Source organism: Sander vitreus, chromosome 11, assembly GCF_031162955.1.
Source record: "Sander vitreus isolate 19-12246 chromosome 11, sanVit1, whole genome shotgun sequence".
Classification (NCBI taxonomy): Eukaryota; Metazoa; Chordata; class Actinopteri; order Perciformes; family Percidae; genus Sander; species Sander vitreus.
In genome coordinates this window covers 2,411,215-2,434,105 of record NC_135865.1, presented here as the reverse complement: position 1 = coordinate 2,434,105, position 22,891 = coordinate 2,411,215, and the positions used below count along the sequence as shown (strand labels likewise).

Genomic DNA, 22,891 nt, shown 5'->3' with positions numbered 1-22,891 from the left:
CATTAATACATAAAAAGAACAATATACGTGGATTGTTTACCCCTTAAAGAACGCATATAGCCATTATAATTAGGACATTATGTGCAAGCAGGCAGGCTAAGGGAGTGTGGAAAATTGTATAATTAAAATAGAAACGCCGATAAACCACTTGCACACTCAGCTCTATTAAAATGACCTGCCTAAGGCAGAAAAGCAGCATAAAAGAAGCTTTTGATCTGTGCCTTTCCCTTATGATTATTCCTTTATATAAGACAAAACACAATCATGTCAGACAGAAACAGACTTCATTTCTCATTTGTGTACTTTAATAACATAACATTTAACAGCAGAATGTCATGCTGATCTGACAGGTGAGGGGATAATCATCATAAAAAGGTACAACACCATCATCTTTCAGCAACATTAACAGTTTGCAGCCAGGCCAACTCTTCTAGTGTCTGATGGAGGAGGGCTGTGGGAGACGGAACTTGGCCATCTCAACATCCAGGTCTGCAAATGTGAAGGGGGTGTAGTTGTGGTGCTGGTAGTTTTTATAAGTGCTGTTGTCAAAAGGCTCATCGGGCTCTGGAGGTACCGCTGCTGGAGCCTCTGCACAAGGAGGGAAAGAAACAAAAAAGGCATGTAAGTAAGCTGCGTAAAAAAAAAAAAAAATCTTCCAGCAGTTTGTGCATTACAACAAACATAGCACAAGGTTAGCCAAAGGCAAAACTGGTTCCTTGCTTACTGTTACTGATTTTCAGGCAACAAAAGCTGTAATTACGACTTGGTCTAGGCATTTCTAATAAGCCATAAAAAGGAGAATAAAAATGTGGCTTACTTTGTAAATATCTTAAAAGATTTTTAAGCAACATAGCATTTACATATTCACACATGCTGACAAAGGTGGTTTATTGTGGGGCATTTCCTATGGCGCTAGGCCTCATTACCCCCAACAGTGTGGAGACACACTGGTGTGAAAAGCCTCAAGGATCTTGTGTTTGTGAGGGGAAAGTATGTGAAGGTTAACATGCTCGCAGACAATAGCGACAGCTCCTGCTAGAAACAATGAAGATACTGGCAGAGGGGTGCATGAAATGGATTTTAAAAAGGGCACAAAGTCAAAATCAAAGTGTGTGTTGCTTTTGATTAAACAGGTGCATAATGTTCTTTAATGTACTTATACATCTAAAATCGGTCTGGAAAACCCCTGAGCATGCTGTGACAATAAGGTTATAAACATGTGAGGCAGTGAAAAAACATTCACAATCAGAGACAGAAATTGAAGACACATTTTCATATTTTCATTAATGAAAACCATGCTTATCCCACAGGCTTCCATGTATAGAACAGATGCACAACGTTTTAAAAAAAGAAGAGGAATTTAACAAAGGGTAAAATGATTGACCAGTGTGAGGAGGGTGTTGACCAGGAAGCAGAATTACCCAGTTGGTCAGAGAAGTGTTGGGGCAAAAAAAGTGTAACAAAGGGCTGTAGTTACAGGAATGTATTTGTAATTCGGATCTTAATCATTGGTAAGCACTGGTTGGTAGCTGCTAATCAGTTGGACATATAATACTCATATTATGACTATGATTGAAGGATTTTTTTCAAAACATCTCGGTAACTGTGTAATCCTGCTTCCTGAAATACTTCCGACACCAACCACTCCCAGCTACTACTCGTCCAGCTGCTGTCAGGGACAGGAGGCCTTTTAACACAGCTTCACTGTAACCCTAACCCTGAACACAGTACGACCATGTGCACTCTAACATTACTGTTAGCAATAGCATTACCGGGCACAATTAATCCAAACAATGGCATTATTTATCACCTGTAACCTTAACATTAAAACCTGTAACCCATATTTCATACAAATGGAGACATTATGAACGACAACAAATGAGTCAAAGTATGCAAAATATCAAAAGGAGTAAAATATGAGAGAAATATTCTTGGCGTAAAGATGGATTTAGTAACTGCGTAGAAGCAGAGTGTGTGTGTGTGTGTGTGTGTGTGTGTGTGTGGTGGGGGGGGTTAAAATAAAGACAGGTGGTAGATTCCTGAGTCACTGAAAGTGGGGAAGAAGGCAGAAACATGAGCAGAATTAGTGTCACAGTATGCAACAAGCATCTCATTGATTATACGTTGACAGCAACAGCGTAGTTGTAAGGCAGGGTCAAAGACAAACTTCAGTTAGCAGAATGCAAGCAAAGGAAATGTTCAAGAAATAGAAAAATGCAGAAAATGCTTAGGGAAATTAAATACATCACAAAGCCCTGGTTAAAGTACATGTACACTACATCCACCGCATGCAAAACAAACTCAAAATCAAGGCAATGGGATGTTAGATGTCGTAGTGATGGAACAGAAGCTAAACATAAAGATATTTAAAAGAATCCAGGGATGATATTAAAAAGCTGTGAAAGCAACAGCAACTACTGTATGTGAGGGAGTTGACAGCTGGTTAACTCTAACAGTACACAGACTGTGTTATGAAAAAGATAGATAGAAAAGTATGATCATCTGTATGGGCTCAAAGATCCACAAATAGGAAAGGGAGAGGTAGAGATTTGAGGAATATTGTGGTGAAGTGTGTACCCTCAGATGGTTCAACTGGGGACTCCGCCTGCAGCTCCTCTCCCGCAGCTTCAGCTACGACTGGAGCAGGGTCCACCAGCTCCTCGGTGCTCTCCACAGGGGCCGACACTTCAGCTGCAGCCTCAGCAGCCACTTCAGTGGGGGCAGCTTCAGCTACAACTGGAGCAGGGTCCACCAGCTCCTCGGTGCTCTCCACAGGGACCAACACTTCAGCTGCAGCCTCAGCAGCCACGTCAGTGGGGGCAGCTTCAGTTTCTACAGGCTCTGCAGCAGCTTCTACAGGGGCAGCTTCAGCCTCAGCAGCCACTTCAGTGGGGGCAGCTTCAGCTACGACTGGAGCAGGGTCCACCAGCTCCTCGGTGCTCTCCACAGGGGCCAAAACTTCAGCAGCAGCCTCAGCAGCCACGTCAGTGGGGGCAGCTTCTACAGGCTCTGCAGCAGCTTCTACAGGGGCGGCTTCAGTAGTTTCTGAGGGGGCTTCGGCAGCTTCTACAAGGGCTTGGGCAGAGGCAGGCTCTGGGGTTTCTACGGGAGCATCAGCTGGGGCTTTTTCTTGAGTTGCAGCCTCGATCACAACTTCAGCTGGAGTTTCTACTTGCGCATCGGGGATGGCAGGAGGTGCGATGTCTTCTATTACTTCGGGAGCAGGTTCCACCGCAGCTTCAGCCGGAACCTCTGGGCCGGTCACGGTGTCTTCGGTGGCAGTGGCGATCTCAGGAGCGGGGTCTACTAACTCCTCAGAGCTAACACTGGGAGCCTCGGCGGTGGCTTGAGCTGCTTCTGTGGGCGCTGCTGCTGGAGAGGCCTCCTCTACTGGAACTTCCGTCTTAGCTTCATTGCTGTCATGTTTCACTTCTGATGCAACCTCTTGGTCTTCTTTCACAGTAGATTCTGACACCTCTGGTGGCGTGGTCTTGGTTTCAGTCTTCAATTGTGACTTCTCGTCCTCAGAGTCAGAGTCCGAGTCAGAGTCAGAGTCAGAATCGCTGGACGATGAGGAGGCTGATCCGTCAGCTGCTGGATCACCAGGCTCAGAGGAGGCTGTGGCGGCTGGGACCGCGTCCTCTGTGGCGGAGGGTGCGACTGGAGTGTCGTCTGGTGCGGAGGTTTTACCACTTGCATCAACCAGGGGCTCAGCAGGTAGGGGGGCTGCGTCAACCACAGGCGGAGCGGTGTCAGGCATAACCTGAGCGACATCTGGGTCAGCAACAGCTGGTTCACTGGCGGCAGTGACAGATGCTGCAGTTACAATCGTTTCTGCGGCGGCAGCGGGGCTGGCCAGTTCAGTTACACCTAGAGACTGTGTGGGGAAAGCGCCAGGCTCGGAAAGTTTAACTGGGAAGGCAACTGCTGTCTTGTAGGCTAGCAAGGTTGCTCTGTCATCTCGAGCCTCTGCTGCTGAGGAAAATGGTAAATGGGACAAGAGTAGTTAAATAATAACAAACACGTGGCCGGGTCGGTTCAGTGGGTAGAGCAGGCGCACATATACTTGGAGGTTTATGCCTCGACGCAGAGGTCCAGGGTTCAAGTCCGACCTGTGAGGATTTCCTGCATGTTTTCCCCCTCTCTCTCCCCTTTCTCACCTAGCTGTCCATTAAAAAGGCGGAAATGCTCAAAAAAAAAATAATAATAATAAACAAACACTTATAGTAAAGTGGTTAAATGAATGAATGTCCTATAGTACACCCGGAAAGATCTTGTGTAGTGTGAGGATGAAACCAGCTTCCCTGCTTCTCTTTCTCGTGGGTAACTGTTATTGGGGAAAAAAAAAAAGCTATTTTGAGGAGAAAAAAAAGATTGATTTGCTGTAATTTTCCAATTACAAAAAAATAGTTTACAGCGACACAATATTCATTTATCAAAATACATAAACTACAGAGTTTCCCCAGTGTATTGTAAGCCTGGTGGCCCACTGGGCCTAAGTTACCCCCCACCAGGCCTAAGCCAGTGGGAATTATTGTTTTTAAGTTGTTATTTAAACTAAAGTTACAGTGGGGCCGGCTCAGTTGGAAACTTAGAGATCATATATTTTAAAATCTCCAGTTAGCTTTTAGCACTGACTTTACGTAGGGCCTAGGAATCTGGTCAAGTCGCGTTTTAAATTCTCAATTTTGTCCATTATTACAGAAACGATTGGGCTCTACATCACCGCTGCCATCAGTCTGGGACTGGCCCCAGCCGGGCCCTCGTCGGGGAAAAAGACACTTGCCACCAGGCTTAACAACTTTACTGGGGGAAACCCTGAACTACTGTTTATACTGTACACTATTTATAGTCACAATAAACACAAGCAATAAACTTAAATTTTAACATTGAATTATTCTGGATGGAATGGATGACTAGCAGAGAAAGCACATTTTAGAACTTATATAAGAAAACAGTTACAACTGAAATCAGCCTAACTAAATCATAAACCATATTAGAGATGTTCCGATTCTGCCTAAAACGCTGGTATCGGTATCAGGAAGTACTGGAGTTTATGCACCGATCCGATACCACGTAATAAAGCCCTAAAGAAAATCTACGTTAAAGTAGTTTATTTATGTTCTTTTTCCGCTATAACTGACTGTCAAACTGCAGAATAAAAGAAAGTTCTGTGGCGTTCATGTTTAACCTCAGTCAGACAAACAACAAAGATAGAAATCATATCACATCCATACAGGATAGTAGTATACAGTTGTTAAAACATAATAAAATATATGACACACTAGTATCGGATCGGTACTCGGTATCGGCCGATACGCAAGTTCAGGTATCGGGAAGCAAAAAATGGTATCGGGCCATCTCTAAACCATACACACCTATAGTACGTAAAAGAAAAAAAATGGGTAAAACACAATAGCAACCATACAGCAAAACGTTAAACCCTAAATGTCAAACTTTATAAAGTGAAAAGAATCAAATGGCCTTACTCTTGCCTGCAGCCTTTGTCTTTTTCGCTGGCTTTGCGGGCTCTTTAGCCTGAGTGCAGAGGGAAGCAGCCGAGCCACTCCTCAGGACGCCCCAGCTCTCCAACTGGAGACACTGCAGAAGAGCACAGACAACTTTCGGTATGAGTGCCAAACATGCATAGGCAACCGCATTCAACATGGAAAAATGCCGCAAAAACAGAACAAGGACTGTGGATGTTGCCCCCTTTCACTAACGTTGAAGTCAGCTCATATAATGTTGCCCTGAGATCATCCTACATTATCATACGGAGGTTTTTATTTAATAGGTGTAGGAGTCATGTAATGTACTGGATCCAGGTGTTGGCTGTTTTGGTTTCACCAACAGTCACAGTATTTTACTGCAATTTACTGGGGCTCTTCTTTTGTATTTTGTTGTACAATTCCAGTTAAATGTAAGGTAATATTGAATGCTTTTGTGGCACCGACGTTTGAATGATAGCCTATTGTATATGGACAGTTGTCAACATTACATGTTTACTTCTTTATATCCAGGGTGCTATCATGTTAATATCTCTTCCTTTATTGGATGACAACAAGTTATTGTGCCAAAAAGAGTATGAATGTACTTATTAAGTTATTATATGTCAGTTGGGTAAGAATATCCGGCTAAATGAATGCAACGTCTTGATGTATTGATCAGTGAGGGGCAATGTTGCAAATAAATGAGCAGCCCTGCTTGTGGCTATATTGTGTTGTAAATGATTTTGAATGGACCTTTTTCACAGCAGACATGTTGACTTGTCATAGTAGGAAAAGCACAGCTGAGATTGATAACCTGAACAATGGCTCAATTCCATCAAGTGTCCCAGTAAGCTATTTCAGTGAGTCAGCATGAACAACACCAGGGCCTCTCCTAAGTGGAATGCAGCCATCATTAATGGGTTTGAATACACCTGTGCTTTTCCTACTATGACATGTCAACATATCTGCCGGGAAAAAAATGTCTTTAAATGTCATTAAGTAACCGTATTTGTTAGGCATTTAATTTGCAAGATTATCCAAAAACAGACATTCCTGACTGGTTATTTGAACCATAAACTTACTAAAACATGGCTAAATTACGATGTATTATATCACCAGATAGAAGTATCGCACACTGCTATAAAATACTGCTAGTCACAACTACTTCAAGTTACGAATTCAATGACATAAACAAAACTAAATGAAATGAAAAGAATACGCGTAGGCTATATGCTAATTGTAGTGCTCGGTGTTCTGACATTTGTTTTTCGTTATGCAGTTAGTGAGCCACATCACTCTGTACACAGAAAAGCAGCTAACGTTAACTCCATTTTCGCAGATTTCACCATGGTCGTGTGAAGCTCTGAGATTGGCCTTTCCCAACCCGAAGGTTTTGGTTTGCGCATTACATTGATAATGTGTTATGTCGTAAATGGTTATAAAAATAGTTATGGTTAAATGTAGTAGCCCAGAGGTAACGTTACGACAGATATGTGCCTAAGGTAAAGAACTCCCGTCTATGCCCCCTTTATCGGTGGTGGAATCCATAGAACATGTCTCGGGGTCAGTACGAAGGAGACAGCCGCATAGAGTCAAGTATTTCACTTCCACTGTCTCGGATAAAACTGTCACTGAGCTCTACTACGGTGGAGTATACAAGCAGAGTATATGTTTAACGTTTGGAAGGCAATTCAAGTACTATTACCTTGAGGGAACCCAGTCGCCCTAACCGCAGCAAAGAGGTCGCCATTTCGTGTCCCCAGTGTTATGCTCCGGCTGGAAACTGTGAGGCAAACACAACGGTTCCACAAAGTATAAATACTGGTATGAACAAAACCAAAGGTCCGTGTCAGTTTAAGGACTGTAGTATGAGAATAGGTGTCCCTTATATTAATGATCTGACAATGTCAACACTGAAGAGAAATCATATTTCAAAGATTAAATAAAGAAATCCAACAATGTATTTTAGAACTTCTTATAGTTCTTTTGGTGGTCATGTTTACTGTGGAGGTTTAGCTCAGTGGTTACTTCGACTCCTTAGAGACGCCTAGCTCGACCGGTTTCCGGGCCGAGAGTTCAAACCACGGGTGCTGTTCTCTGCTTTTCTCACTTTTCAATCATTGATTTATTATAGTCCATGTGTCCATTGGTCTGATTCCGGGTTTTTAGGTGACTAATTCAAGCGACAGTCAGAGCTGACATCATGTTGACATGTAGAAATCTTTTTTTAACAGAAGGGATGGGGCTTTATAGCTTATCAGAGATCTTTAACAGTGGGTCCGGGATTTATAAAATCATGTCAACGATTATTAGTATTCTATGGCCAAAAAAGGTATGTATAAAGGCTTTAGGCCGCCCTTTACGTTATTGCAGGCCAGGTTTAATATGCAACTTAATTGTATACAATAAAGGGGGTCCCTGATCCGTCTCTCACAGTAAAGGGGTCCTATATAATCAAGTAAATCGACAAGTCTCACTTGTTTTTTTAAAGACTGAAAACATATTTGAAGTAATAAGGCTACTTATATTAAAAATATAATTGCACAAATATTCAACGTCTTTGTTGTGCATTAAAGTACCAAACACTCCAAAACAAGTAGGCTATTATGTGCTTTAACAAACCACTCATGGATTCTGTCCCAGAAAAGCTTCATACAGTTACAACTATAGAAAGATGTTCTAGAGATTTAGCTATGACAAAATGTAACTACATTAAACCTCACTCTCAATAAGTCACTGTTATAATAATACAAGACTGTACTTCCTCATTCTCAGCTTTATTAGGTCTAAATGTTTCCTGTTCCGACGGCAGCGGTTTAGCTCAGTGGTTACTTCTTCTCAAATGTTGACTTCTAACTCCACGGCCGCCGGGTCAGGTGTTCGAACCACGGGCGCTGTCCGCTGCTTTTTTTCTCTTCACCCCGTATACCATAGGTATATTTTATGCTCACGTCCTGGAACCGTATGTCATGGCCTTTGAAAGCCTTAAAAATGACGCAGTAAAGTCACTTTTAACCCTTGTGTTGTCTTCCCGTCAACCTTGAAAAAGGCGCCTTTTTTCACAGTTTGTTTTTGCTTTCTCCAATGTTTTAAATTGTTACCTTTTTCTTCTACACATTTTCAGCGCTTATTTCTACGTCCCATATTTTTTGATATAAAACAAAAATTGAAAATGGGTCAGTTTGACCCGAAGTCAACACAAGGTTAAAGTGTGATTTATTTGGCCTACTTTCTTTTTTATTTAATGTAAGTGTAACATAGGTTTAATGAAATAGTGTATCAGTTTGTGGAAATAAAATGCCAACTGCTGATGGAGTGATATTCAACATAAAAATGTTCCATTGTAATGTAGATGTCCCACTTTCCCTAGTCTTTATCAACGACTTCATTTACGGGATTGGTGCCGCCGGATGTCACTCATTTTCGTCCAGATGTCAAGTGGTTTTGATTATTAAAGTCAACCCAGGTTTTCCCAAACTAGTGAACGCGTTCAAATAAAAGCGGCGGTTAGGCACATGTTTTTTCCACCTTTTTTAAAAGCAACACAATTGAGAGTAACCTTAAAAAAAGGACATTTGTGAAAAACATGTAGGCTAATTACATGGATAACTCTCGTTAATTGTTTTGTAATGAACTTCCTTCATTTTTGGCAACCTGTTCCCTCCTATTTCCTCTCTTGTTTAAAGTACTGCCCACTCAGGTTAGTAAAGAATAAAGATGTCTCCCTGTATTTTCTGCTCCCTAACATCACTTTTCCCTTCAGATTTAGGTTTATTTTTTATCTCAATGTCTCTCATTTTAACAACTTCTTTTGCCAACGTATCCACCTTTTCATAAATAAGGGTCTTATTGTATATTACATTCTAATATAGGCTACAATATAGGTTTAGAGGAGACCTACTGTGCTCAGGAGTCCCCTGACATTACACTTGTAGCCTACTCCCTGTTGTATGCTACAAATCGTTATATTCACTAGATGGCGAACTAGTCACTTGGATCATCCACAATGAACGCAATAAATCATTTGCTACTTTTATTGCAAGTAGCCTATTATATTGAAAGTAATCCAGAAGACAGTGTAACAGAGAAACATTGTATATACATCTTAAAATATATCAACTCGTTTTATTTGGATTGTTCTGCCTACACTTCAGTCTGTGACTGTACTTCCTCATTCTCAGCTTTATTAGGTCTACATGTTTCCTATGTGGACTGTAGCTGTTTAGCTCAGTGGTTACTTCTATCGAATGCAAGATAACAAGTTCCACCGGCCTCAGGGTCAGGAGTTCGAACCATGGGTGTTGTCCGTTGTTTTTTCTTTTCACTCTTCACCCCGTATACCCCTCCCTCCCCCTCCATAGGCATACCCTTTATACGTCCTGGAACCACGTTATGGCATTTGAAAGCCTGATAAATGAAGCACTAAACTCACTTTTAAAGTGTGATTTATTTGGCCTACTTTATTTATTTAATTCTAAGTGTAATATAAGTTTAATGAAAGTGTACCAGTTTGTGGGAATAAAATGCCAACTGCTGATGGAGTGATATTCAACATAAAAAATGTTCTATTGTAATGTAATGTCCCACTTTCCCTAGTCTTTATCGATGACGTTTCATTTACAGGATTGTTCCGGTGGCGCCGGAGGTTCCGTCGGATGTCCCTCACCTTCGTCCGGATGTCCCTCACCTTCGTCCGGATGTCCCTCACCTTCCACTTGTGTGAAATAAACGCAACATTTCTCAACTTTCTGCTAAGATATATGTGACTTTTTTGCATATTTTTTGCATATTTTGCGCGGAAATCGGCAATTTATGCGGCGAAAGTGCGGCGTATTTGAAAAAATGCGTCCCCCCCGCATAAATATGTGGACTTTGGCTGATTATGCATTGAATTATGTGATCGCGGATCTTTTTTCGAGTAAAATTCTCATCACACACTCAATAGCAATTTTAATTCCAGAGCTCGCCTCCCTACTTACACGTTCCACAAAAACTAATTCCTGAGGCTATTTTACAGAGACACCGTACGTGCGTCCGGCACATTTTCCTCGTATCCCAGAATGCTGTGTGGACTAGCCAGATCATCCTCTGCGGCGCTGTGGAGATAGGTCTGGCAATGTGGGACTATACTTTCCCTGACAGTGACAGAAAGAGGCATGCATACGACATATGAACTGGAATTTATTGTTTTTATTCACATTCAGCTCAGCCATGGATCAATCTGCACAAAGCTTATTTCACAGCTCTAAGTTCACTTTGCCTGCCAAAATGTACATCTAATGCGTTAGCTTCCATTCCCTTAAAATATCCAGCTACTGAAACAGCTCTACTCTCACATACAAAAGCTAGAGACAACTGTTTGTTGTAACTTTGACATTAAGCAGACACAGGTGTACGGGGAAAAAGGCGACGTTAGAAAAAGGTTAACTGCAAAGTGCTGAGGTTCACTTCTGGGAAACTTCATCAAACTTGGGCTCTGAAAACACAAAGTACAGATATTAACTCAGTGCATGTTTGATTATGTACTCACAATTACATTTCCTTGTCTATTAGGCTACCTTTGCTGGTCTTGATGTCAGAATATTCAGATTTAACATTTTCTGAAACCTGACTAAAGCATCCAGGCAACAAGACCTCACAGTTATCAGTGAAACACCACAACAGGATTGCAATCAAAAGGGGGGAGCATAAAGTACATTTCCTGGAAGTCTACCTATTAGATATAAAAGTGCTCATATTATGCTTTTTGACTTTTTCCCCCTTTCCCTTTTCCTTTATTGTGATATGTTATATTGTGATTCTGAAAAAGAGAGATATATATATATCTCTCTCTCTATCTTTTTGTGCACGTTATAGGTTTACAAAGTGAAAAATCCCAAAGTCACCCCAAAGGGACTTACCATCTCCAACAGAAAACACTGTTCACAAACTGCTCCAAACAGCTCTATTGTAGTCCAGCCTTTACTTCAGAGACAAACGTGGTCACTTTGGAACACACGTTATAATGCTCGCCTAGCTGCTAGCATGGCACGCCCTCATACTCTGCTTCTGACTGACTAGTAGTCCTTACCTAGGTACTGTCAGGGCACGCCCTCATACTCTGCTTCTGACTGGCTAGTAGTCCTTACCTAGGTACTGTCAGGGCACAACCTCATACTCTGCTTCTGACTGGCTAGTAGTCCTTACCTAGGTACTGTCAGGGCACACCCTCATACTCTGCTTCTGACTGGCTAGTAGTCCTTACCTAGGTACTGTCAGGGCACGCCCTCATACTCTGCTTCTGACTGGCTAGTAGTCCTTACCTAGGTACTGTCAGGGCACGCCCTCATACTCTGCTTCTGACTGGCTAGTAGTCCTTACCTAGGTACTGTCAGGGCATGCCCTCATACTCTGCTTCTGACTGGCTAGTAGTCCTTACCTAGGTACTGTCAGGGCACGCCCTCATACTCTGCTTCTGACTGGCTAGTAGTCCTTACCTAGCTACTGTCAGGGCACGCCCTCATACTCTGCTTCTGACTGGCTAGTAGTCCTTACCTAGGTACTGTCAGGGCACGCCCTCATACTCTGCTTCTGACTGGCTAGTAGTCCTTACCTAGGTACTGTCAGGGCACGCCCTCATACTCTGCTTCTGACTGGCTAGTAGTCCTTACCTAGCTACTGTTAGGGCACGCCCTCATACTCTGCTTCTGACTGGCTAGTAGTCCTTACCTAGGTACAGTCAGGGCATGCCCTCATACTCTGCTTCTGACTGGCTAGTAGTCCTTACCTAGCTACTGTCAGGGAACGCCCTCATACTCTGCTTCTGACTGGCTAGTAGTCCTTACCTAGCTACTGAGCATGTGCGACTCCCAACAAGTAGCTGTAGCTAAAACAGAGAGCTCAACACACAGGGTGAAAAGAGGAGCTGCAGCAATGTGCAGTACAACAAAAATATGGTGTTTTTTGAAAATTAAACCATGTAAACCTATTCTGGTACAACCTCTAAATACAATTATGAACCTGAAAATGAGCATAATATGGGCACTTTAATATTTCTTGTGTACCAAATGGTGGTGATGGTGGGGTTACAAGACACTAACCTCTGGGGGCCATGAATACAATAAATTGCAGTAGCTGTGAGCTACGTCCACACAGAGTTTTAACTCCAGTAGCAGAGCTAATCTCCGTTCATATTAACACATCTGACAACACATATCACATGACCATTCACACACACTGGGCATGTGTGTGCCGGTGTAAACAGGAAGCAGATGGCCCGATTTACTCCACGGTTCAAAATCATGGATGTATAAGCTGATAATACGGAAAATATTTTGGAGAAAGTACGACAATGGCGGGAAGTAAGAGCAGGAACTTATTAGCTTGGACCGAGGATGAGGAGGAGCTGTAACTGAAGGTATGTAAGCCTACCTAACGGATAAGACTGACTGACGTGCGTCGTCGTTTTTAAATGTCTCCGTTTTAGGGGCTCGGAAACCCCGCAGTAGTGTGGACGCGTGGCGTAAACATAGCAAAAGATATTTGTTTTTAAACCAAAATGCAGTAGTGTCAATGTAGCCTCAGACAGTACAGTATCCATTTGAGGCAAGCAGATGAAGTGAAAAAGAAAAGAATAAAGCTGTGGCCATAGTGCTGAGACATGGCGGCAAACATAGATTTAGAAGATTACTGTAGGTAAACATTGATCAAGAAAATGTATTTTGTTGTTGCCGTTTGGTTCACAATCCTTTAGTATAAAAAGAAAAGAGCCGTTAACAGCAGGAACCATACCGCACACACATCAGCCAGAGAACTGCTCTTCACAGCCTAGTTGTAATGGTTGACCAGTAGTTGATTCACTTAACTCACCTGTGAATTTGAACTCTGGGAAAGATGCAAGGTCTCCACCACCATAGAGTCTCTGAAGCTTTGCTACCTCCTCTGCCAAGGCCTTTTCGTACTCTGAACCTGCATCCACTAGCCCTGCAGAAGCCCTGCAGGAGGACAACAAGCAGTTATCAGCCAAGCTCCATTTCATTTGCTCCCAGATTAAATGCATTTTATTGATATGACATTCTCAGTCGAATCATCCGTGCAAATCAGCACAATCAGACTTTTTTTTTATTTTATTTTTTTAAATGGAACCCCCACAAGGCAAACGTATCGAAATAGAATCATGTTTCAGTTATTTTAGTTCAGTAAAATAGCTGTTTACAAGTTTTAGCAAAAGGGGAAACTTGCATCCGGCATTTCTCTTGTACACTGGGTACTGGCCATATATAGTAGGTGAGCTTTCCGGCACAGGTGGAGGTGATTGAGACTGAATAGGAATACCGTTTTGGAACCATGTCGTGTAGACACGTTGCTCGTTTGGAGAAATAAAATGATAAATCGCAAGCAAAAGAGCGTGGTAATTATTGTCTAGTCTAGCGACGTTGAGTGGCAAAAGTCACCGCAACAATCCTGTTGCAAATAAATTGAGCTCAGGAGCTTCAATCTAACATTTAAAAGACTCCATTTATATTATTTGGGCTTTGGAACGCGTGTATCTAAAGCCCGATATAGCTTATTCCTGAGTTATGCGACACCCGCGATTCCCCTTCAGGGATTTCTCTCATAGTTCTGCTTATAGTCGATCCTTAATGTGGCCCGGCCAGGACACATAAGCAGGCCTCCAGAGTGCGACCAAAAATCTGTCAAGTGCGACGTAACAATTTTAATGGTCGCAGCTGTGTGGGGTGAACCATAAGGTAACTTCCATTGCACACTTGTGTTGTATTAACAGAGAGAGTCTAACCTGTCAGCTGTGTTGTATTAACAGGGAGAGCCTAACCTGTCAGCTGTGTTGTATTAACAGGGAGAGCCTAACCTGTCAGCTGTGTTGTATTAACAGGGAGAGCCTAACCTGTCAGCTGTGTTGTATTAACAGAGAGTCTCTAACCTGTCAGCTGTGTTGTATTAACAGAGAGTCTCTAACCTGTCAGCTGTGTTGTATTAACAGGGAGAGTCTAACCTGTCAGCTGTGTTGTATTAACAGAGAGAGTCTAACCTGTCAGCTGTGTTGTATTAACAGGGAGAGTCTAACCTGTCAGCTGTGTTGTATTGACAGGGAGAGTCTAACCTGTCAGCTGTGTTGTATTGACAGGGAGAGTCTAACCTGTCAGCTGTGTTGTATTGACAGGGAGAGTCTAACCTGTCAGCTGTGTTGTATTGACAGGGAGAGTCTAACCTGTCAGCTGTGTTGTATTGACAGGGAGAGTCTAACCTGTCAGCTGTGTTGTCGATGCTTCGAGAGAACAAAGGAAGCGACTCAGAGCTTGCCGTAAAGCAGTATCTCTGGCCGTATATGTGTATGACGTCATTGACATTTTAAAAAGGCTTTTTAGAACAAAAAAGCCACTTTAAATAAATCTAACACCCAGCAGTGTGTATTTTCTTAGCCTCCCCTTTCGAATGCAACATTCAAATTACTAGACAAAAATGATATCCTGAGAAAAGTGGATTTTGAGGGGTATAGCTCCATAGAGTCCCATTCATTCTGCACTGGCCTGTGAGCGCCCCCGATATGGAACTCTGGTGGAACTGCAACCAGTTCAGAAGCCGGAAGTAACGAGAGAGTGGAACTTCTTCCCTTATTAGAAATTCTTTGACACAGCTAAGCCAATGATGGAGTAACAGCAACACACAAACTGGGATGGAATTCTAACGTGCTTGGTGGAGGTAGTGAGACTTACTGGCTTTTTGTGGAGTACTCGCGTATGGAGTCCAAGAAGAGCTTCTGAATTGGGTCCATTTGAGCTGAGAGTCACAGGGGGAAAAATACAACTCAAATAAATTTCTCTTTAAAAAAGGCATAAAACTCCTAAACCAGGATCATGCATTTGGATAGCATCTGCCCATTTGGTTAAAACAAATAAAGAACAACCAATCCAATTTTAACCGTAACCCTCGTGCACAGAACCGCACCTGGGGACGGTAGACGGACAGGAAAGAACGTGTGAGAGGTCAGGTCAGTTGACAGGTTAAAAGGTTGCTGTGACAGGTTATGCTAGGCAACACATTTATAGCACTGCTGGGAGGTATGGGTTGCCAACAGTCTAGTAGTCAAACAGAAATTCCATGCAACCTCATCAAGTGCTTTTACCGTGAAACGTTACATTTACACATTATCCATTAACAAAAAAATACACCTAATAATAGGATCCCACATGAAGAGATTGATTACATTTTACTTTTACCATGAGACTCCCAAATAAGTGTGAAAAGTATAAGGAACGCAAGAAAAGGAGGAGAGAAGGTTATAAATAAATAAGGTGACAGATGCAATCTTTTCCTTCGCCAGTGGAAACAGTACCTTTAACATTATATTTTGTTTTTTATCCAACACCCAATACAAAATCAAGCAGAACAGCTCCATAAAACCACAACATGAAACACATGATAGAAAAAAAGACTTTCTATCACGTTGGAACATCTTAGGAAAGAAGAGTGGGATCTCAAAGCATTGGTTATTTGGACAGGAATAAAGAGAAAGGTGTCAAGAACATATCACATTGACTTATGAAGGAAGGTGGAAAGAAATTCTAGAAAAACTAAAGAAATGAGTGCAATGAGCAGGCAGACATTAGTAAGTGAAAGACAAAAACTTGGAAAGTAATAAACCATGCCAAAATGCTGTGCAGTTAAGGACATGCATCATATGCAAGATGGATGCAAGAAGAAGCACAAACACGTTAGCAATGAGTTGAACTACAGCTACGTGAAAGATGACTGGCCACATGAGGCAGGGTGTAATATGACATGAAGAAGGGGAAACTATTGTTGTAGGGTTATGGGCTAAATATGGATCATTTAGGGACTATCAGGAACAACCTGCGCAAGGCTAGAACAAAAAGAAGTGTCTTTGTGATGTCAGGTATCTTTACGGTTTATCCTTACGCTCATCACAAACAACTACTGTAAATTCAAAGAAAAATGGTGATGAAAATGACTGCTGGTAGACTGCAGGGTCCACAGAGGAAAAAGAGAAGGATTGTGGGGGAGGAGGTTGTGGTGTGTACCCTCAATTGGTTCAACTGGTTCAGCTGGGATGTCCGCCTGCAGCTCCTCTCCCGCAGCTTCAGCTACGACTGGAGCAGGGTCCACCAGCTCCTCAGTGCTCTCCACAGGGGCCGACACTTCAGCTGCAGCCTCAGCAGCCACTTCAGTGGGGGCAGCTTCAGCTACGACTGGAGCAGGGTCCACCAGCTCCTCGGTGCTCTCCACAGGGACCAACACTTCAGCTGCAGCCTCAGCAGCCACTTCAGTGGGGGCAGCTTCAGCTACGACTGGAGCAGGGTCCACCAGCTCCTTGGTGCTCTCCACAGGGGCCGACACTTCAGCTGCAGCCTCAGCAACCACGCCAGTGGGGGCAGCTTCAGCTTCTACAGGCTCTGGGGCTTCAGCAGGGGCAACTTCGGGGACAGCTTCCAAAACTGCCGCAGCTTCTGCAGCAGGGGCTTCTTGAGGAGCTTCTACAGGAACTTCGGCAGCAGGTTCTGCTGGAGCGGCTTCGGGGGTTGCTGCTGCTGCTTCAACAGCCGGGGCTTCAGCTGCAGCTTCAACAGGAGCTTCACCGACTGCGGCGGCAGCTTCAGCTGCAGGAGCAGCAGCTTCAGCAGGAGCTTCCGCAACAGCAGCTTCAGCTATAGATTCTGCAGCTTCGGCAACTGCTTCAGCAACAGCCTCAACAACAGGTGCAGCTTCAGGGACAGCTTCAGCGACAGCCTCAACGACTGCTTCAGCAACAGGCTCGACCGCAAGTGCAGCTTCAGCGACAGTCTCGACCACAGGTGCAGCTTCAGCCTCAACCACAGGTGTAGCTTCTGGGACTGCTTCAGCAACAGCCTCAACAACGGGGGCAACTTCTGCGACAGCCTCAACCACAGCTTCAGGCACAGCCTCCACCACAGGTGCAGCTTCTGGGACTGCTTCAGCAACAGCCTCAACAACAGGCGTAGCTTCTGCGACAGCTTCAGGCACAGCCTCAACCACAGGTGCGGCTTCTGCGACAGCTTCAACCACAGCTTCAGGCACAGCCTCAACCACAGGTGCAGCTTCTGGGACTGCTTCAGCAACAGCCTCAACAACGGGGGCGGCTTCTGCGACAGCTTCAACCACAGCTTCAGGCACAGCCTCCACCACAGGTGTGGCTTCAACTGCTGAGGCAGATTCAGAGACTGCTTCAACCGCTGGAGTGGCAGCTTCTACCACAGGGCTGGTTGCAACAGCCTCAGGTGCAGCAGCAGAGGGCGCAGGCTCTGCGGCCGGTTTAGCTGCAGCTTCTGCTGCTGCAGCGGCTACTGCTGGAGACACGTCTTTCTTTGGAACCTCATATGACTTGTGCTGGACAAGTTTCTCTATATCGAAATATGTTTTGGCCTGGTCTTTGTCTAGAACAAAAAGGTGGAGGGCAAGGAGATAAGATGCATTATTTTCTTCAAACATATGTCTATGGTTAAAGAACAAGATTTCACTATAAACCCACATTTAACAAAATGCCAACATGTTATCCTTTTTTTGTACAAAGATATACTGGAAGGTTTTATATGTACCAGTTTACAAGAAAACTAAGAAACAGAAGTATATCACAAGCCTGCGAGTTAGCCAAAGGGATACAGCAAAACGTTTCAAGGAAACTATTAAAACAGAAAAGAACAATTGTAACCTTGACCACAACAGCTTTATATTGAGAGAATTCAAATGTCCTACACACATAAGTGATGATCTTCTAAACCTGTGGAAGGAAATCCAGAAGTGGACATAGGATTCTGTTTAGTCTAGATAGCGAAGAAGACCCATGCCCTTTTTGACCGTGTGTTCTTGGGTATAATTAAACTGTTTGATTGGTTTGTTAAATGGACAATATGCTGTATTTCGCATGTGTATCATCAATGCCTGGCACTACTAATTAAATACATTATTTAAGACAACAGAGGCCGTCTAGTGTATGATTATTCGTCAATATAGAGCCTGAACTGAAAGGACAATTTGTTTCAGATTATCTAATACCAATGGTTTCCACCACCTGAGCACACAACAAGCAAACCCATCCTCACAAATCTGACACTATTATATTCAAAAGTTTGCAAAAGCAGCTGGTAGCTGCAGGTTAAATAGACGTTTATTTACACGACTGCTCTCTTCCGCTGCAGCCATGGCTAAGCAGCTGCTGCATGTTTTTACCATGACATGAGCCATGTGTGCTGGAATCTCCCTTCTGACCTTTCCGGTTACATTTGCCCCAGCAATGCGCCAACCTACAGTATATAATGTCAAAGACAAAAGGTGAAAACCACCTTTATACTGAACAATGTTGTTCTGATCTGTTCTATAACTACCACTTACTTAGAAATACTTAATAATGTAATAATAGAATATATCTGGGTCTAACCTTGAAAACTATTGCATAATGACATCATACAGTCAGCTACAATGTTAGCATAGCCCTGATGGAAGCAAACTCCATTTCGGAAAGCAGGTTTGCTTGTCCTCTTGCTGAATGATTCTACTACAGTGTCATCTGCAGACAACACCATGCCTATTAATTGCCAGTAGTGAGCAGATAAGAATAGGCAAAAAGATACCATAAAAAGATTGATGGCACTAGATTAATCTTTTCAGAGGTTTATGGCTTTGGGAATCAGTTCTTTCAAACAAACAAAATGGGGTAAAAGCATTAGCAATTGGCAGTAATGTCCAGTCGCCTAAGGTTTTTGTACTGTTGCGGTAAATAACTTCAAACTACAGGTTTGACCTACATCGAAAGTGAACGAAGTGAGCTTTATTCAAGAGCCGATGAAGGCTGCGCCACATGTGACAGTAAGCCGTTACCTTCTGAAACCTACCTGGCTTGTTCTTTTTTGACGACTTCTTGGAACCGCCAGATTTTGAGCTAAAGGCTACAGCTGCCGGTGCTCTACTCAGAGTACTCCAGCTCTCAGCCTGCAAACACTGACACACACACACACGACATTACATTCAGTTATTTCTTTACCTTCAGAAAAAGGAGCGGTGACTAAGCATTTTTTTAAAAGCGCAATTTAAGCAAGTTCAACATGCCCAGGATGTCTTTTTGTTTCTAGCTTCACTAAGCCTAACAACGGCAACCATGCTAAGAGGTCACAAGACAGTAGTCATGACTATTAATCAACCCAGGTTTTCCCAAACTGGCCATGAACGCATTCAAATAAAAAACGGCGGTGTAGCATATGACCAATCACAAACATGGACTACTGGCAGCAGAGCAAAGAGCAAACTGTAATATAATATTAGACAAATATAAAAGAAGTTTAACACCTAATCCAGGCCAAAAGCAACACAGTTGCAGCTGCCAAATACAGGGAAAAATTGTTGACTGTGTGAATGTGTAAATCAACAAGTGGTAAAGAGGTTCACAATGGAAATACGTTGATAACATGATTATGTATACAACCTTAAAGCAGGTTTAACTTATCCCTCAGACACGAGGACCTCTAGCAGCATTAAGGTGATGTCTACAGGACACCTCAGCTGGGTTTAAGACAGTATTAGATTTTGTTCCAGACGACACAAACCGGTCTTAAACTGCTGCTAAGCTAATAACAGAGCAGCAGCACCTGGTATCTCTGTTGGATCTCTGTTTAAATATAGTCTGTAATCCATTCACATTGGTCCAAGAGGGACTGTGCACTTTTAACCATGCTTTCGGGTGGAAATAATGTACTAATTTTTGCAAAGTCTTGAGGCTTCTCATAGGTTCCCACCATCATATCATCATATGAAAAGTCCAAGATCTTTGTCCGTCTTTGGCAGTCCACTTGGCTGATGTTACATACATACATCAGGAATAATGGAGGGCATGATGAGAACGCAAGCTAGGCTACATGAACATGTAGCTAGAATAGTTCCCGATAGATCCATAAAAGCATTACACTTGTATTCTAGCTACATGTCTTACTCTTAATATTAACTACAAGGTTACACTAGAACACACGTCTCCCTTTTTTGGGGGCTGTGATCTGGATGTCGCTGACTCCATACGGTATCGGTGAGGTTTTATGGACCATAACATTTGGTTTAAGTAGTTTTACAGGTTGTTTTTTTTTTTTTTTACGATCACTATGACAATTTTTTCAAAACTTGTAACAACTTTCCTAAACTCTTAACACAGTTAACACAACATCTGTCTGTGTAGACTATACAATTAACACATTTATTGTTGCTTTGACACAAAATGCATATAGTTAACACCCATTTAAAATGCTTCAACTTCTTTTACACACAAGCTCAACCAAGACCAAAACAATGGATTTTTACTGATTCATTTACAAATGCTTTCACTCGGTATGTCAGAACAGATAACATCATGTTCTAAACCTAACTTATAGGCTAAAGTCAAAGTGAACAACTGTTCATATTGTAAATTGAAACACAAATATATCCCCTGGATTTTGTTCCATTGCTACTGAGAAACAGCTGATTGAAGTTATGCAAATAGATCGATCACAGCTGATTGACATCTAGGAAACACACTCAGGTGTTGAGGTTCTTTCAATCACATCATCATATGGTAGGACATAAAAGAGGTCCTATTAGAACAATATAGATGAACACAAAGAAAGGAGGAAAATGCCTGCACGAGGGAGAGGAAGACAGGTACCAGGACAAGTCTGTCTCTGTCTTCTTTTTTTCATAGACCATACATTCTATAAAGCTACTCTGAGATGACTCATTCATTTTCGGTAATAAATTTCTGCAGCAAATGAAACAAAACGCATGCATTTACTAAACCCAACAAAACAAATGTAGAAAGGCTTCAAGAGAAACTGCAGTGCAAAACACAATCTATGATCAATACAATATACTATTGTCTATTATTATTGTAATAATGTATCAAATAATGTAGTTTCTGTAATTCCATGTGGTTAGTGTTTTGTATGACATTGTGCTATGATTGACTAAATGTTCCTGTTGGGAGAGAACATGTGTTAGTGTTTTGGAAGAATTATTTGATTTTGAGACACAGGACAATGCGTTAGTGTATTATTGTATTTTGAAAATCAGTGTTAAAATGTGTGATTTTGAGAATGAAATGAACCGTTTTGCCAATTGTATGCATTTAGAAAAGCTGTTAAAAGAATTGGGGGAAAAAATGGTCATAGCGATAGTATAAAACTGTAAGAAGGGGCTTATTCCACAGTCAGTGTGAACGGAATCATAAACTCTTAAAAAGCCCCCATTTTGCTTTATTGGATTTTTCCCTTTTTGAGTATAATAGGGACTCTTTAATGGACTAGACAGTATGATATTTATATTTAGCAAATAATCAAGTATACAGCTGCGCCATTCCAGCAAATGACAGATATTGTGCATTATTTATTTTTTTGAAGTATCTGTTGAAACTTTGGGTTGTTGCTTACATTTGTAAATAAAGTTCTGTGGGATTAAACGGTCTGACTGAACAGACATTGGTATGTCAGTGGGGTGTAAAAAGGTATGTCGTCTAGCCTACCATTTTTATGCAAGGTCACTTTCCAGTGGAATCACTGACCCTATATTAGTGAATGCTCACTATAACCTTGCACAAAGATGTCTATGCTCATACAACCAATCTTCAAATGACAATTAACCACAACTCCCATGCCAAGTGTCCCCGTCAGAGTGGAGTAGACTTCAGCTGCCAGGCCTGTGTGTCTGGTTTAAGCCTGCTCCATTGAGGCGTACAGTCAGCTAACGAAGAATCTGCAATTACTGGTTGAACTTTGTGCTTCAAGGTTTCATAAATCACAGGTTTTTAAAAAAATGAAGCATACTTTTATTTTGAAAACCACACATTTAAAGCAGCACGGGGCATACCAAAACATCAAAGTCTATTGACCGACTTTGTCCGACAGTGGCACGAAAAATTAAATTCAACATTCATGTTGATAACGGTAGAAATGATGTTACCTTGACACAGCCCAGTCGTCCTATCCTCAGCAAAGAAGCCGCCATCATTCCGTACAGCCTGCCTGCGAGGAGCATACTATTAAACAAGGCTAATAAAGACGTCAACATATATATATATCTTCATCGTGTAACCTGAGTTGTTTGCATTAGCATCGTGCAAGAAAACAGAACCACAATAAAAAAAAAAAAAACAGCGTCGATAAACTCTTCAACCTTGTCTCAGTGAGATAAAAAGCAGCCTGGGGTGCAATTAACGTTAACTGTTATCAAATAAAGGTATTGGTTGTTACCTTTTGATACAAAATTGCTATTTTATGCTTTTTTTCTGGTGGCCAGTGCTCCAGAAGTAGCTCACAGCAGCAGCATGGACATGAACCAGTCTTTCACCTTTTATGTAACACATGAATGTGAGAGACGCCCCCTTCCTGACAAAAGCCCTGTATGTGTTGACCGTT

The 22,891-nt window shown here is 42.3% G+C and overlaps 2 protein-coding genes across 3 annotated transcripts; both read right to left on the bottom strand.

Moving 5' to 3' along the window:
* Window positions 1–283: 283 nt before the first annotated feature.
* ndufv3 (NADH:ubiquinone oxidoreductase subunit V3) lies at window positions 284–7,304 on the bottom strand. Of its 2 annotated transcripts, none has more exons than XM_078263043.1 (4): window positions 7,195–7,304; window positions 5,490–5,601; window positions 2,578–3,975; window positions 284–588 (listed from the first exon to the last, which is right to left on the bottom strand). In XM_078263043.1, exons 1-4 carry the CDS (start codon window positions 7,237–7,239, stop codon window positions 431–433), a joined length of 1,713 nt encoding a protein of 570 aa, XP_078119169.1. In that variant the 5' UTR covers window positions 7,240–7,304; the 3' UTR covers window positions 284–430. The 2 variants fall into 2 exon arrangements, with proteins under 2 accessions (XP_078119169.1, XP_078119170.1); XM_078263044.1 differs by having other exon boundaries at window positions 2,578–3,972.
* Window positions 7,305–10,650: 3,346 nt separating this feature from the next.
* Window positions 10,651–22,841, bottom strand: LOC144525955 (uncharacterized). The gene is made up of 7 exons (XM_078263042.1): window positions 22,727–22,841; window positions 22,437–22,498; window positions 19,355–19,460; window positions 16,529–17,899; window positions 15,203–15,266; window positions 13,338–13,462; window positions 10,651–10,965 (listed from the first exon to the last, which is right to left on the bottom strand). The coding sequence occupies exons 2-7, from the start codon at window positions 22,482–22,484 to the stop codon at window positions 10,934–10,936; spliced, it is 1,746 nt and encodes a 581-aa protein (XP_078119168.1). The 5' UTR covers window positions 22,485–22,498; window positions 22,727–22,841; the 3' UTR covers window positions 10,651–10,933.
* Window positions 22,842–22,891: the final 50 nt, after the last annotated feature.